This window comes from Miscanthus floridulus, chromosome 10 (assembly GCF_019320115.1).
Source record: "Miscanthus floridulus cultivar M001 chromosome 10, ASM1932011v1, whole genome shotgun sequence".
In the NCBI taxonomy this organism is placed as follows: domain Eukaryota; kingdom Viridiplantae; phylum Streptophyta; class Magnoliopsida; order Poales; family Poaceae; genus Miscanthus; species Miscanthus floridulus.
In genome coordinates this window covers 8,612,122-8,628,903 of record NC_089589.1, presented here as the reverse complement: position 1 = coordinate 8,628,903, position 16,782 = coordinate 8,612,122, and the positions used below count along the sequence as shown (strand labels likewise).

General features: G+C 47.7%; 2 protein-coding genes and 1 pseudogene across 2 annotated transcripts; 1 reads left to right on the top strand and 2 right to left on the bottom strand.

The window, feature by feature from the left end:
* Nucleotides 1-225: 225 nt before the first annotated feature.
* Nucleotides 226-906, bottom strand: LOC136487951 (uncharacterized). The gene has a single exon (XM_066485034.1). The coding sequence runs from the start codon at nucleotides 904-906 to the stop codon at nucleotides 226-228; it is 681 nt and encodes a 226-aa protein (XP_066341131.1).
* A 603-nt stretch (nucleotides 907-1,509) lies between these two features.
* On the top strand, nucleotides 1,510-5,243 carry LOC136487950 (uncharacterized). The gene is made up of 3 exons (XM_066485033.1): nucleotides 1,510-4,005; nucleotides 4,301-5,092; nucleotides 5,238-5,243. The coding sequence occupies exons 1-3, from the start codon at nucleotides 1,510-1,512 to the stop codon at nucleotides 5,241-5,243; spliced, it is 3,294 nt and encodes a 1,097-aa protein (XP_066341130.1).
* A 10,630-nt stretch (nucleotides 5,244-15,873) lies between these two features.
* Nucleotides 15,874-16,782, bottom strand: part of LOC136487949 (uncharacterized) — a 9,626-nt pseudogene continuing 8,717 nt past the window's right edge.

Below are 16,782 nucleotides of genomic sequence, written 5' to 3'. Positions count from 1 at the left end.
GTCCCAAATTTGTACATTGTACTTGAAACAATATGTTTAGCCCACAGGAAAAAATTGGAACCAAAAAACCAAAAAAAAAAAATCTTTGCCGACTGCCGTGGGGAGGCAGTCGGCAAAGGATTTGCCGACTGTATGCAGTCGGTAAAGCCTTTGCCGACTGCCGCTTTACGGCAGTCGGGAAAGGCTCTGTTGTTTTAAAAAAATAAAAAAAAGGAAGGGATAACCCTATCCACTCACACCCCCGCCCACCCCCGCGACCCGCGCGCCCGCCCCCGCGACCCCCGCCTTCACCGCGCCGCCGCCGGCCCCCGCGTGGCCGCGCGCCCGCCCTGCGCCGCCCCGCCGCGGCCGGCCGCGGCCAGATCCGCCGCGCCCCGGCGCCCGCGCGCGGCCGCAGGCAGCCGCTGCCCCGCCCCGCCGCGTTCCCCGGCCGCGCCGGCCCGCCACACCCCCCGCCCACCCCCGCGACCCGCGCGCCCGCCCCCGCGACCCCGCCTTCACCGCGCCGCCGCCGGCCCCCGCGTGGGCGCGCCGCCCTGCGCCGCCCCGCGCGGCCGGGCGGCCAGATCCGCCGCGCCCCGGCGCCGGGAGCCCTGCCCCGCCGCGTTCCCGGCCGCGCCGGCCCGCCACGCCGGCCGCGCGGCCGGGCCGCGCCGCAGCGCGCTGCCCCGCCCCGCCGTGGCCAGCCGCGGCCGGCAGCGCCGCCCTGCCCCGGCCTCGTCCCCCCTGCGCCCGGCCAGACCCCCCTCCCGCCGGCCATCTCCCCTCCCAGCTACTCCGTCCGGCCTCCGGCGCTCGTCCTCCGGGCTCTCCCTGTCGCTGCCCGCTGCGGCGCCGCCCGTTCTCCTCCTTGCCGAGCCGTGTATGTGATGTCGGCCATCGAGCCGTGTATGTGATGTCGGCCATCGAGCCGTGTATGTGATGTTGAATTCTTTTTGCAGGTTCTGGAAACCTCTCCGTACAAGGGAGGTTCTGCCGAAAATTTGTACTTATATTGTTTTGTTGTGTTTCAGAAAAGCGCGGATCCGAAGTAGCCCCGTGCCTTGGTCGTCGGCCTGCACAGCGTCACCTCGGCACCTTAGGTATAACCCCTCTTCCCATATCATGGTCTAGGTCGCGTCACCAAGTTAGGTGTCTCCCGTCCGAAATTGATACAGTTGGAAGTAGTACTTCCAACCGTATCTGTTTCGGATTGTCCACGTTTTTTGGACAGCCCACGGATGCGTAGATGGGTTAGCTTCCATGTCTTGCTCATGTCTGAGTCGTAGTTTCGGTTGCACCTCCCGGTTGTTCTCCGGATACACACACTCCCTACGGGGACGTGTATCTGGAGAACAGCGGGGAGGTGCTGCCGAAATTCCGATTCAGACGTGGGCATGCATGGAAGCTAACCCATCTACGCATCCGCGGGTGGGATTAGGACCTATCCTTCACCTATTAGCAGGTAGGAACGCCATGTAGATGCAATGCCTGGTTTTACTACTTGCTTATGCATACGTATTACAGAGGATGGCTAACCGTGATTGGATGTACACGGGCTTTGCAAGAAAGGACGAGGATTGGGTTAGGGGGACCTCTAATTTCCTAGACCAAGCATTTGGCCCGGCTGCTAGAGGGTCGATTCGGATGCCGTGTCCCTGTAGGAGTTGTAAGAACTCAAAAAGAAAAATAAAGGATGAGATTTGGAAAGATCTGTACAGAAACGGCTATGTGGAAGATTACAAGACGTGGATCTTCCATGGTGAAAAAGCCCGTATTAGAGAGGAGGTGAGAGCAGAGCTCGAGAAGTTTGATGGCGATGCCGGGGTGGATGACATGATTGTAGACTTCAACGAGGCACGTGGCAATGAAAGATTGGTGGAGGAGGATCCAGAGGAAACCGCAAAGGCGTTCTATGAAATGATGGAGTCGGCAAAGAAGCCACTTCACAAGTATACAACACTGTCGCAACTGGAATGCATGGGACGTCTAATGGGGTTGAAGTCGCAGTTGAACATGAGTCGGGAAGGCTTTAATCTCATGTTGCAAATATTTGGGGAAATGCTTCCGGAGGGTCACGAGCTGCCGAAGAATGAGTACACGTCACAGAAGCTCCTTCGTGCACTTAAGATGGACTATGAGTCGATCCATGCTTGTCCTAATGGGTGCATCCTATTTAGGGGGGAAGACCTTGAGAGCGCAACACACTGTCCAAAGTGCAAAGCCTCTAGGTTTGTGGAGGTAGAGCGTAGTGATGGCACGAAGAAACAGTCGCCGATCCCAGAGAAGGTCCTACGGTACCTTCCTGTCATACCGAGGCTGCAACGGCTGTACATGACGGAGGAGTCCGCGAAACAAATGAGATGGCACAAGAATGGCAAACGATACAGTGGCAACATGGTACACGAATCGGATGGTGATGCATGGAAGTACTTCGATGCCCAACATCCGAGGAAAGCAGAGGAGGCTCGGAATGTACGTGTAGCATTCGCAACTGATGGGTTCAACCCGTATGGAATGATGGCGGCACCGTACACTTGTTGGCCCGTGTTTGTGATACCCCTCAATCTCCCCCCCGGCGTTATGTTTGATCCAAAGAACGTCTTCTTGTCGCTGATAATACCTGGACATCCGGGCAACAATATGGGTGTGTTCATGCAGCCACTATGGGATGAATTGCTACGTGCTTGGGAGAAGGGAGTCCGTACATACGATCGAGCTTCAAAGAGGAACTTCATAATGCATGTGTGGTACCAGTATTCGTTGCACGACTTCTTGGCGTATGGCATATTCAGTGGGTGGTGTGTTCACGGGAAGTTCCCTTGCCCAACATGCAAGGCAACCGTGATGTTCACCTGGCTCAAGAAGGGTGGCAAGTATTCGTCTTTTGACAAACATCGTCAATTCCTAGATGACAACCATGAGTTTAGACGAGACACCAAGCACTTCACAAAAGGTGTTGAAGTCACCGACCCCAAACCTGAGATTATGAGCGGTGCACAGATCCTTGCCCAGTTGGAGGCTTTGGAAATTGATCCAGACAATGGTGGTTTCAAAGGATATGGTGAGACACACATGTGGACCCATGTATCAGGCTTGCATAGGCTCCCCTACTTCAAGGACCTTCTTCTTCCACACAACATCGATGTAATGCACACAGAGAAGAATGTCGCCGAGGCACTCTGGGCTACAATCATGGATATAAAGGAGAAGTCGAAGGACAACGTTAAAGCTCGACTAGACGTGGAGGAGATCTGCGATAGACCAAAGTACGTGATGAAGACACCTGTTGAAGGCAAGAATTGGAGAAGGGGCCCGGCCGATTACATCATAAAAAGGAGCGACAGGAAGAAAGTGCTTGAGTGGATCAAGACGTTAATGTTTCCTGATGGGTATGCGGCGAACCTGAGTAGGGGAGTGAACTTGAAGACTATGAAAGTCTTAGGGATGAAGAGTCATGACTTCCACATATGGATTGAGCGGCTCCTTCCTGCGATGACCCGTGGATACCTCCCAGAGCCAGTGTGGCGCGTTTTGGCAGAGTTGAGCTATTTCTTCCGCCAGCTTTGTGCCCGTGAGATATCTCGGGAAGTGATTCTTGAGCTGGAGCATGCTGCACCTCAGTTGATATGCAAGTTGGAGATGATCTTTCCTCCTGGCTTCTTCCTGCCGATGCAACATCTGATTTTGCACCTGCCGCGTGAGGCACTTCTGGGGGGGCCTGTGTGGGCTCGTTGGTGCTATACAATCGAGAGGTGTTTGAAGACTCTTCGTAAAAAGTGTAAAAACAAAGCCAAAATTGAGGCTTCTGTGGCAGAGGCATTCAGAGTGGAGGAGGTGTCCAATTTCACAAAGGCATACTATGCTGAGAACACAACCCCTCGTTACAACGAAGAGTGGAGTTTATCTACCCTCAGCCTTTTCAAAGGGCAACTCGGAAGGGGAAGCACAGCTACCTGCAAGACGTTACAACAACATGAGTTTCACACTATCATGATGTACGTGTTATTGAACCTTGATGAAGTGGTTCCTTATCGAACGTAAGTTCTCAATGAGCTAGTTACATATGCAGTCAATATCCTCCACCTATCGTGCCGACATCCTCTCTCTTGTTTTTTCAGGGAGTATATTTGTCAATTCTGGAAAAGGAATAGACCTCCTACCAACGAAGAAGAAGACGGTCTTCTCAAAAATAACAATCCCGATTTTATCTCTTGGTTCCATACGAAGGTACGACACAACTTACCTCTTTTGAACTTTGAGATTCCACTTTGTTCCTAGGAGCGAGTAATGTAGCGATCCATCTGGTCTCAACTTGCAGGCACGCACGGATAAAGAAATGAGTGATGAATTGAAACAGGTTGCACAGGGCTTTAGATCTAGGGTGGAAACATTCACCGTTTATGATGTGAATGGCTATCGCTTTCGCACGAGGAGCTATGAGGATAGTCGGCCCACCCGAAAGACCACATGCTCAGGAGTTCGTACGTCCGGCAACGACAATCTCGACTATTATGGCATAGTCGAAGAAATATATGAGCTCCACTTTGAGGGCATGAAAGAACTTAAACCAGTGGTATTCAAATGTCATTGGTTCAATCCTAATGAAGTTAGAAGACAAGATGACATTGGGCAAGTTGAAATTCGACAGGATTCCGTCTATGCTGGTGAAGATGTCTACATTGTGGCTCAACAGGCCACGCAAGTTTACTATCTCCCATGGGCGTGCCAGGACGATAAGAGGCTTAAGGGTTGGTTCCTTGTGCACTCGGTATCGCCACGCGGTAAATTGCCTGTCCCAACTGATGATGATTACAACTTTGACCCAACGGCAGATAACGGAGAGTTCTATATTCCTGAGGGCCTAAATGGCCATTTGTCGATAGACATTGAATCGCTGATGGACATGGAAGTAGACAACGAGGTTGATGAGGATGAGGGTGAAGTAGTGCAAGATCCTGAAGACATAATCATGCTAGAGAAATGGAGGGCTTGTCGCGAACTAGGTGTTGAGGACAGTACAGCTCAGGCACGCAAGGATTTCCAGTGGAGTGATAGCGATGATGATGATGATGATGATGATGATAGCGATGACGTGGAGCCAACCACTATCGTTCGTGGAGATGCATTCTAATTCATGTATATACTATATTGTTTAATTATTACTTTGTTTTTGCAATTATTACTTTGTTATTATTACTTTGTTATTATTCTAATTCATGTGCTAATTGGTTTAATCTCTGTCTTTGTTTTTGCAGGCATAGGACAAAATGCCGGGCGGAAGTAGACCGCGGCGAAACACAAAGTCGATCTACGCACGGGCCCCGACACCGACAGGCATCGATGACGAGGCGTTGGAGGTGCCGACGTCAGAGGAGACTCGGTCACGTCGTAGGACAGCGAGGCAGCAGCTCTTTCCCTCAGACGACGTGCAGGAGACCGGAGACGACAGCGAGGAGGAGGAGGGGGAGGAGGAGGAGGGGGAGGAGGAGACACCAGGGGATTCGACTTCCTCAGGTTCGCGCAAGGTCTACCAGCGTGGGATCACACGTCTCCCTAGAGCGACGATCGCCTTGGAGCACCGTCCTGTGATTCGACCTGAAGGTTCTAAGTAAGTAACCATTTATGTTTTTACGACTTATTCATATGACATGTTTAACATTAAAACTTCAGACTAACAATTCTTCTTACTGACTTGTGCAGAGGCTGGCAGATTGTGAGCGGGGGTGGTGCACGCAGTCCGAATGGCATGCTGGGCCTCCTGATTAAGAAGCACTACCCTGGCCTTATCGAACTCGACGACGGGACCAAGGTGGTGCCTTGGCATTGGTCGGACTTCTACAAAGTCAAGGACGCACACGAGGTCCCCATCGCGACAAAGATCAAGATGGAGTTTTGGGTGAGTTCTTATTGCACTGCTTTGTCGATACACATTCGCTGGACGTTTTTGAACTAATGAAACATGTAGGACTGGTTCACATGTGACGAGGGGTACGAGGACCGGGCGTCGGTGGTGCAGGACCGGGCCGCCATGGCGCGGGTGAAGGACATGTACTACGAGGCGCACGTCCAAGTCCTCGTCACCTACTACGCTGACGTGAAGCTTGAGAGGCTGCCACCCGCGGACGCCAAGAAGATGCTCCACTACCCTGAGACCGACGTTGCCAAGGACATCTACATGCAGGTAATTAAGGAACATTGCTTATGATTCCTTCCATGCAAATGAAGTAGAAGACGTTACTACTGATTCATCTTCTGCCATGTCATGTAGTTTCCTGCTGAATGGTGCAAAACATACATGGACTGCTGGGAGGCCATTGTGGACGCCTGGAGAACGCCGGAGTCGTATGAGGAGCGTCGCAGTCGAAGTGAACGTGCCAAGATGAGGCAAGGGCCGGCACACCACCAAGGGAGCCGCTCCCTCGGACAGTACTGTGACGCATGGGTAAGCTTCTGTCGATTGATTTATTTATTTATTTATTTATTCTATCTCATTACGTGTAATCGTCCTTGTGTGTTCCTTGCAGTCCCGCTACCATGACGGGCAGGTCATCAACTTGTACGAGGGCTACGCTTTGTCGAACAAGGGCAAAGCGTCTGATCCGAACAACGTCTTCAGCTCGGCAGATGGGCCCGAGGCGTACACCAACCCGAACGTCTATGAAAAGATGGCCCGGTACACCGAGGCAGCTCGCCAGCGCTATGGTCCGGACTACGATCCAACCCAGCAGCCCCTGGACACAGACCTCGTGATGAGGACGGGAGGAGGGAAACCGCACGGCCAGTACTCGATTGCCAACAACGCAATCGATCCGACCAACGTTCCTAGCCTTCGTCAGATTCGTAGGTCCACCAGCACGACCTCCGACGTCCCCATACGCCGTCGGCAGCCGTCCACGTTGGCAGCGGTTCAGGTACCTTCAGTTCCATTCCTCGTTAATTGGTTTTACATATGTACCTAATTACCTGGGTGTGACATTGCAGTCCGAGCTGGCCGAGCTGCGGGCCGCGACAGAGGCCCGAGAGGAGGCCCATCGGCGGGAGATAGCGGCCAGAGAGGAGGCCCATCGGCAGGAGGCTTTGCGCTGGAGGCAGGACTTTGCCAGCTACATTCAGAGCATTCAGATCCCTGGTGCTGTCATGCCTCCTTTACCCGCCACGATGTTCGGTCCAGCACCTATTGACCCTACGGGGAGTACGGTGAGTATATATATTGGTCTCCATTGTTTTCACGAGGTCTGTGTAGCTACTAATGAGATCATGTCTACTTTGTGCAGTCAATGTCAGCGGGTTCGAACCCGACTCCTCCAGATGGACGTTCTCCTGGGTGGCAGGTTGTTTCGCCTCCGACATACTTCGGGCCTCCGGGTGGCGGTCTTCCTCGGCCTCCACAGTACGGGACCGGAGCGGCGGTGAGCTACCCTCTGCCACATACCCACCACGCGCACACCGGGTGGGAGCACCGCTACACGTCGGCGCCGCTCCAGCAAGGCCAGTCCTCATGGTCTTCGTGGCCTTCAGTTCAGGATGAGCATAGGGACCGTGGGTCGCACGAGGAGTGAAGTTCTTTTGGTTTGATGTTGGACTTGCGCACTTGTTTTTTATGTTTCGATGATCTGTGGACTGTATGGATATTAATGCTTATGGATGCTTGGATGTGATCTATATGTGAATTCGTGTTATATATGCGTGCATTTGGCTTATATATATAAATGTGTGATCTGTGTACTTTAAAGTGTGATATGTATATGAAAAAACAGGAGAGAAAAGAGAAAAAAAAAATTTCCAGCTTTGCCGACTGCCCTGGCAGTCGGCAAAGCTGGGCACCACAGCCTGCAAAACCAGGTTTGCCGACCGCCTTCCTGGCAGTCGGGAAAGCCTTTGCCGACTGCTTTTCTCCTGGCAGTCGGGAAAGCCTTTGCCGACTGCCAGGAAGGCGGTCGGCAAAGGAGACGGGACGGGACGGCGACGGAGTCTTTACCGACTGGTTATACGGCCGTCGGGGAAGCCTTTACCGACTGCTGTCCGGAAGGCAGTCGGAAAAGAATTCTTTCCCGACATCTTCTCTCCCGGCACCCCTTTGCCGACTGCCTAGGCGAAAAACGGTCGGCAAAGCCTTTGCCGACCGTTTTTCAGCCTTTGCCGACTGCTTTCGGCAGTCGGCAAAGAGGCCGATTCCTGTAGTGTTACATCATCTTTAGTTTCATATATGAATATGACTAGTGCAGGGGCGCGCCATCGCGCGCATACGCAGGTACAATGGTAATTTTGAAATTGGACGAAGTGCGGTGAATAAGAAGGTACATAGATATATATTTAGGATGTATATATTACATAGATTGGGTAATATACAAAGATCAGGTGTCGTCAGACATTTTGACTGAACAGGAGGGTTTCCTTTTTGGTGGTAGTCTGAAACCCATCCAAGGCCTATAAAACCGGTATAGTAAGTGCACGCTGAGGATGTTGGCGGGAAGCAGGATCAGCCGCACGTTGCAAAATGGTGAGGCAAACATGCTGCCGATCGTCGGCGTCAGGTGCAACAAGCAAGAAGCACAAGGTCAGTAAACTCGAAGAAAATGGATATAGAAGTAAGTTTCGACTAACCACCTAATGAGTTGTTGCTGGTATATGTTGGGAAGATAAGTGGAAAGGCACAGAAGTTGGTACCTTCCAAAAACGCTTTGCATAGCCAAACAACAGTGGGATTGCTTAAAACTAGCTAGGATCTGCTACAACCTTTAGTAGGCTCCGCCCAGAAACCAGAACAGTAGGCAAGCATGGTTCCATCATATGGGTAATAAGGCTATATGTAACAGACATAGTTGACGAACTGAAACTATTTACACAACGAAGGGATTAGATGTGGCAAACGAAAATTAGGTACTCATTATATGGTATGGTCGTTAACCTGATTCAAAAGAGCATATCTATTCTAGCAAACTGGAAACATTTGATCCAAAACGAAAAAAAAATCCTTTGCATCATGGTCAACAAGGAAATAATTGGAACACAGAATATAACTAGGCAACGTATCAGGTGCAAATCAACTAACCTGTGCAAACTTGGAAACTATCAATCAGTAACATTGGATGCTCATCCAATGGATGGGATGAGGGGGCCTAAGCGCAAAAAAAAAAAAAAAAAAAAAAAAAAGATAGCGGGTGGGGGGCTTCAGCCAAAAAAATCTCACCTCTCACCTCATTCATTGGATCAGCATCTAGTGGTCCTGATTCATAGTTTTCAAGTTTGCATGTATTAGTTGATTGGCACCTGATACATTGCCATATAACTAACTGGAGAACAGACAACTACTTTTAGAGCAGGATCACAAACAATACTGCAATTTTAGTATTCATATACCTATGGCGCAATAGATGGAAGCAAATTTGAGCAAGCTGCCCTGTTCGCTTGTCTAATGAGTCATACCTTTTCAGCGAACGAACAGTGTTTTTTTCTCACAACAAATCAGCGAACAGTACTTTCAGCCATGGCTTTTCAGCGAAGCGAACATGGCAAGAGAATTTTGCTTTTGTCGTCTTGTACTGATTATCAAGTTGTAATCATATATTTTATTGATGGTTCAAGAGAAATTTGCTGTTGTCGTCTTGTTTATGCTTAATCCCATTTGTATCAAAGGGCAAAAAAAATGATATATAGAGATCTTATGCATGATTGATCATAGATGGATGCATGCATTAGACAGTGTACAGACAGTCATACAGACAATCCATAGTTTGGGATTCAAATATTAATTTGGGGCTCCAGGGTCTGTGACAACGGCGAAGGTGGTGGCCCAGTATCCATCTCCAGCTCCATGGTTTGGGATTGATCCCCGCCCTGCTGCTGGCCACTTATTCCAAATATCACTACCAGACAGAGCATCTTTGTCGAGGGCCTGAGGATTTGCCGAGGGTAAATGCTCGGACACTCGGCAAAGACTCTTTGCCGAGGGCCAGGCCCTCGGCAAATACAAGCACACGGCAACAATAATTCTTTGCCGAGGGCTAAGGTCCGGCCCTCGGCAACACCGTCTGACACGACGTCCATCCCCTGCCGTCAATATTTGCCGAGGGCATCACCGTTAGGCCCTCGGCAAAGACTTTTTAACCGTTTTTGAAATTTTTCTGTTAAAAAATTCTTTGCCGAGTGCCCCTGGCCCAGCACTCGGCAAAGACAGTCTTTGCCGAGTGCCAAGCTGGCACTCGGTAAATTTTCAATTTTTTTTGACCCCAAATTTTTTGTTGGGCCCGCCTACATTGTTTACAACTTCATGTTCAAATTTGGTGTTTTTTCTAGTTTTTTTGTTATATTTGGTTGATTAATTTGATTATGTTGAATTTTTATATATAGTTCAAATTTGAACTGCAAGTGCATGGAATATTGTAATCTAGTGCTTCGAAAAATGTTATTCATGGTATTTGGTGTATGTTGAGTCTCTATCCACGAACTCGCATCAAATTTCGCGCATCTTCTTCACGTAACATGACGAGCCACTTGCCGGAAAAGTGTTTTAAAATTATATAAAGTCCATACGAAGTCCGAAAATCACGAAACTTGTCGAGGTGTCATGTTATCGCATGTGTAGGCTGTGGTAAAAAATTGAGAATGTTTCGAGCAAGTTGCGACGTCAGATGCATAAAACTCAGACATCTCCACATGACGTCTCCAGATGCATAAAACGTCAGATGTCTTGGTTTTATGCATCTGACGTCGCAACTTGCTCGAAACATTCTCAAATTTTTACCATAGCCTACACATGTGATAACATGACACCTCGACAAGTTTCATGATTTTTGGACTTCGTATGGACTTTATATAATTTTAAAACACTTTTCCGGCAAGTGGCTCGTCATGTTACGTGAAGAAGATGCGCGAAATTTGATGCGAGTTCGTGGATAGAGACTCAACATACACCAAATACCATGAATAACATTTTTCGAAGCACTAGATTACAATATTCCATGCACTTGCGGTTCAAATTTGAATTATATATAAAAATTCAACATAATCAAATTAATCAACCAAATATAACAAAAAAACTAGAAAAAGCACCAAATTTGAACATGAAGTTGTAAACAATGTAGGCGGGCCCAACAAAAAATTTGGGGTCAAAAAAACAAAAAAAAAATTGAAAATTTGCCGAGTGCCAGCTTGGCACTCGGCAAAGACTGTCTTTGCCGAGTGCTGGGCTAGGGGCACTCGGCAAAGATTTTTTTTAAAAAAAATAAAAACATCTTTGCCGAGGGCCCTGGATCTGGGCCTTCGGCAAAGGCCCAAAACCTAAAAAACCGACGTCGGCCCAAAATCCCTCTTTTTCCCTCCGGCCCGCGCCCGCGCTCGGTTCTTTACCCCCGCCACCGCTCACCTCGCCGCCCGCCCGCCACGCCGCTGGCCGCCCCCGCCTACCTGCCGCCCCGCGCCTGGCCGCCCCTCCCCTGACCTCAGCTCCCACCGGCGGCCGCCCCGCGCCCCACGCCGGCCCCCTCTTCCACCCCAGCCACCACCGACGGCGGCCTCCTGTAGCTGCGCCCGGCCGCCCCGCGCCCGGCCGGCCCTCCTCCCCCCGCGCCGGCCACCCACCGGCGGCCCCCTGCGCTCGGCCGCCCCGGCTCCACCGGCGGCCGCCCCGCGCCCGGCCGGCCCTCCTCCCCCCGTGCGGTGGTGTCGGCCATCCACGGCGCCCAACTGAGGCAGCCGTTCGACTTCGCCGACGCCAGCTCCGGCGGCGACGCGGAGGAGGACGAGGACTTCATCCGTGTCGTGGAATACATTGAGCGGTAGGTTGAATGCTGTTGTTCAATTCGATCCAGGTTGAATGCTTACCATCGTATTCCTGAACCAAACCTGAAATGAATCTTTTGTTCAATTTGATTGCAGTAGGTTGTAGATTAGGATTGTGTCTGCATACCGCATGCCCACCCACTATCTGATCTCGTTAGGTGTATGTTGATGCTGCAGCTCTTCATGTGGGCGTGGTTGCAATTATAGTTAAATCGAAGCAGGGAAAGTTGCTTAAGCTATCTATTTCAGCTTTTCAAACTTGATTCAACTTCATCTGCAGTTTGGTACAATGCCTAAAACACCTGAAGGCACCATCACCTGCATTTTTGTCCCTCTGGATGCCTATCTCAAATTCCTACATTTCTTGTCATGCCTATTATTGGTGCTAAAGTAAAGCTGTTTGTTGCAATTCAAAGAAAAACTTAGACATTTCAAACTTTAGTTCATACAAATCGATATACTGGTACTTAAAAGCTATACTGGAGCTAACTATGTCCATGTTTGTTCCTCATGATAGGTTTTTTTTCACCTTGTATTGCGCATAGCATACTAGCAGTCCTATTCTCAGAAACTGTATTTTGCTATTGAATTACTTAGGCATAGTTGGGAACTGGATACTTGGATAGGGATGGAAGAAAAATAAAGCCAATATCTGTAGCAGGATTCAATGTGGTTTATCTAGTAAAAAACGAGTTGTTGTTGAAATAGCTTATGTATCCTTTCTTATTTAAACCACTAGTAATTGCACTTTGTATATTGTACATCGTGAGCATGTATTCTGGAAACATGATTATCTTTAAACTCATATAATTTGATTTATCTTGCTGTCTCCTTAAACCTTGAAGTTTTCATATTTTATCTTGGCCTGCAATGCCACTACTAATATTACTGCAAGAAAGTAGGTGCCACCCTTTAGTTCATCATACATTTCCATTGCTCCTTAATGTCATTCCTTCGTTTCAGTGTCAGCAAGTACATAGAACCTAAGGACGAAAGAACATTGTTAGATGGTACTGTATCCGTTGCTTGTAGTTGTTGGTTACAATAGCTGTTTAAGTTTGCTGTGGCTCCATTTACTACCTACATCATACAGCAGTGGTTGAGAGTGTTTCCAACTTGGCCACGAATGGTTTGATGCTTTCTAGAAGACTAGAACCTTTTAGAGCTGAGCTTGTTTTTTAATCCATCCTATAACTTTACAATATACCACGCTTACTAGCAAATTGTATCATGAGTTCTGTCAAGATGGCTAACAGTAACAGTAATGTATTTTGGGTGCTCAAAAACCTTTGCTATTTAGACTTTTAGGGTGTTGCTTAATAAAGGAATAAAAGAATGAGACTCCTGTTGCTTAGTTTTGGGGCACAATTTGCAGTAGAGTCAACGCAACATAGTGTTTCTGGTGATATCTGGACTTACATTTGGCAAGCCTAGAGTCAAACAACATAGTATTTCTGGTTTGATGTAGTTTTACTGGCAAGGATCAAGGAAATGATAATTGTGCAAGATAAAAACTAGAAAAAACTAGACATATGCTGAAGACTTGATTTAATCTTAGGCTGTGCCTGTTTTTTCTTCTTTATTGTGATTTGACATCTATTAGACATCATAAACACAGTTACTATTCAACTCTAAGGCCAGCACAACTTTTCACTTTGTTAACTCAAAGTTATTTTATTTTCTACATTTGACATACATGTAATTTTGTTTACATGCATATTGCTTATTATGAACTACTCCCTCCGTTCCATATTATAAGACGTTTTGGCCTTTTCAGATACATTTTATCATGTATCTAGACATAGTAAAAGCCAAAATGCTGAAACGTAACATCTAAGTGCATAGCAAAAGTTACGTATCTAGAAAAGCCAAAATGTCTTATAATTTCGAATGGAGGGAGTAGAACTCTAGAAGGCAATTCAATTGAGATGGTTGTCTAGAAAAGTCTGTTAAACAAAGGTGGTTTCTATCAAGATAGTGAAAATGGTCCAATATAAGTCCCAAACTTTGGGTCCGATGGCCATCTCACCACAACCCAACAGCAACAGGTTCTCCAGCTGGTACTGCCAATCAGTCAAGTTTGTGCCCGAGGAAATTAGGAAAGGTTTCAATTCTCTCATCATTCTAGTGGCCTGGGAAATTTGGAAACTCTGGAATACATGTGTCTTCGATAGTGCGAGGCCAAATCAGGTGTTACAGGCCATTGCAAATGAATGCATTTTGTGGTGTTTAGCTGGAGCTAAAGATCTTCACTTCTTCAGGGGTTGGTCGTTAGGTCATGGATTTGGGGCAGCTGACTTTTGCCCTCTGGTAGTTCTGGTCATGTTTATCTTTCAGAAAGGGTGAGAGGTCTAGTGTTCAGTACGTAGACAGTGGAGTGTGCTGTAAGTTCATGGGTGTGTGTGAGTTTTGTTTGGGGACTCATCCCCCCATGTACTCTCTCTTTTTCTTTAATGAAATCATGCGTAGGAGAAAGCTCTCCTACGTGTCTGAGAAAAAAATGGTCGAACTATTTTTCTTTCTGAGAAGCAATCCTGAAATATGTGGCACACTGCCTGTCCTGTTATCTACATTTCACTATGATGTATAGTTATTCAAGAAAGCAGATAGTTTCCCACTAGTAGCTTATACATTAGTCAGTTCCTTACTATTAGTGAATCAACCTATGCTTGCTTGAGTGCATAGGATTATTAGGATCAGTAGTAGCATTTCTCTTTTTTCTTCGAAGTATATGCCACAACTTGCATGCATATTCTCTCATGTGATAGTTGATGTGAGCAGTATGACAACTTTGGGCATCCGGTGGTTCCCAAAAGGTATTCTCCTTACTAGTACAGCGTCACGGAGGTCTAGTCATCATATACACCAATGCTTCACATAGAAACTTACTAGATGAATCTCACACATGCAACCTCTTATCCTTTTTGCAGCCTCCGTCGGCGGGTTCGAATAACCCCGCTCATGCGTCACCGAATGATGGAGCCTTTGCTTCACCATCGTGTCATAGGCCGTCTTTTTGAGGAGTTGTGCTTCGTCATGTGCTTGGACTTGAGCTTCACTTGTGGTTGTGACTTGTGCTTTGACTTGATGGACTGTGGTTGTGAATTTGTGACTTGTGGTTGTGATATTTGACTTGTGGTTGCGATATGTTGTTATTTGAGTTGTGGTTGTGATATAATGTGTGAAAATGGTTTCATTGTGATATATATGTGATTATTGTGATGTTTGTGATATATATATGTGACATGTGATGTATATTTGAACTGTTGGTGTCAGTGGAATGCAAAAAACAAAAAAAAATTGCAATTTCGGTTGATTTGCCGAGTGCAATGGTCATGGCACTAGGCAAAGCTGGGAAACTTTGCCGAGTGCCAGGACATTGCACTCGGCAAAGATTTTTTTTTTAAAAAGGAAAAAATCTTTGCCGAGTGCCAAGCTGGGGAGGCACTCGGCAAAGAGCTTTTTAAAAAAAATTAAAAAATGGCTTTGCCGAGTGCGCGCCGCCGTGGCACTCGGGAAAGAGTTTTTTTTAAAAAAATGTATTTGCCGAGTGCCTTGCCGCCGCGGCACTCGGCAAAGAGTTTTTGAAAAAAAAATAAAAAACGTCTTTGCCGAGTGCCCAAACTGTCGGCACTCGGGAAAGGCGCCGTCAACGGAGCAGCGGCGTTGACGGCTGCTTTTCTTTGCCGAGTGCCGCCGTTGGCACTCGGAAAAGGATTTGCCGAGTGCCCGACAAATGGCCCTCGGCAAAGAGCCTCTTTGCCGTTAATTTTTTTTTCCCGAGGGCTCTTTGCCGAGGGCGGTGCTCGACAAAGCCGTTGCCGAGGGCTTTTGGGCCTTTGCCGAGTGCCCTGGGCCCTCGGCAAAGAGGGCGCCTCCAGTAGTGTATGCGGGCAAGTAGTTGTCGGAGCCAGCCTATTCCAAATATGTGGGCAGGCAGAATTGCTACTGCAAATGCAAAATCATTCGGATGTCAAAAGGTAGAAATACAATTTGTTTCTTTGCAGCAAATTAAAGATGAAGTTTGAAAAGCAAAACTTAGTTCTTATTGTGCTCATTTTATTTTGACATTTTTGTTGTAAACACTGTGAGGAGGGGTTTCTGCATAGTTCACTTACCAAAGGACATTACTGCTAGACCCTCATTAACAATGTGCACCCATGTACACATTCAACCAACATCCATGTTCCACCTAAGGTGAAATGCAAAATATCAAGCAGGCAACCAAGAATGAAAGAAGAACAAATTGCTTCAGTTTTTCCATTGTGACCAGGGTATTTGTGTGAACTTACTTTTCCATTGTATGGTGTGTGTCCCAGCCGACAAACAACATGCCAAAGTACATGGATATCGACGTCTCCATGTCAGTGAGGGTAAAGAGTGCTTTGTTCAAAGAGTGCTTTGTTCAATTGTCATAAGGCTATCATTGGCACCTCATAGGCATATCGACTTCTCCATGTCAGTGAGGGTGGGTTTCAGAATGTTGGGTGCACACTGATGGATTTGAAAAACTATTACCGTGACCTCAGAACCAAAATCAAGGATGGAGATGCACAAATGTTTGTGGCACAACTTGAGCGAAAGAAGGAAGTAAATCCAGCCTTCTTTTATGAGTTTATGGTGGATGAACAAGGACGACTTGTTCGCGTATTTTGGGCAGATGCTTTATGCAGGAAAAACTATAGTGTTTTTGGTGATGTGGTTTTGGTAGATGCAACATATACCACCAACCAGTTTAACATGAAATTTGTGCCATTCACTGGAGTTAATCATCACTTGCAAAGTGTTTTCCTTGGGGCAGCATTCTTAGCAGATGAAAAGATCGATTCATATGTATGGTTGTTTAACACCTTTCTTAAGGCTATGGGTGGAGTAGCACCTCATCTAATCACAACCGATGAAGATGTGAGCATGTGAGCATGAAGGCTGCTATTGCTCAGATTCTACTAGATACAGCTCATAGACTTTGCATGTGGCATATCATGGAAAAGGTATATGAGAAGGTGGGGCCCTCTATAA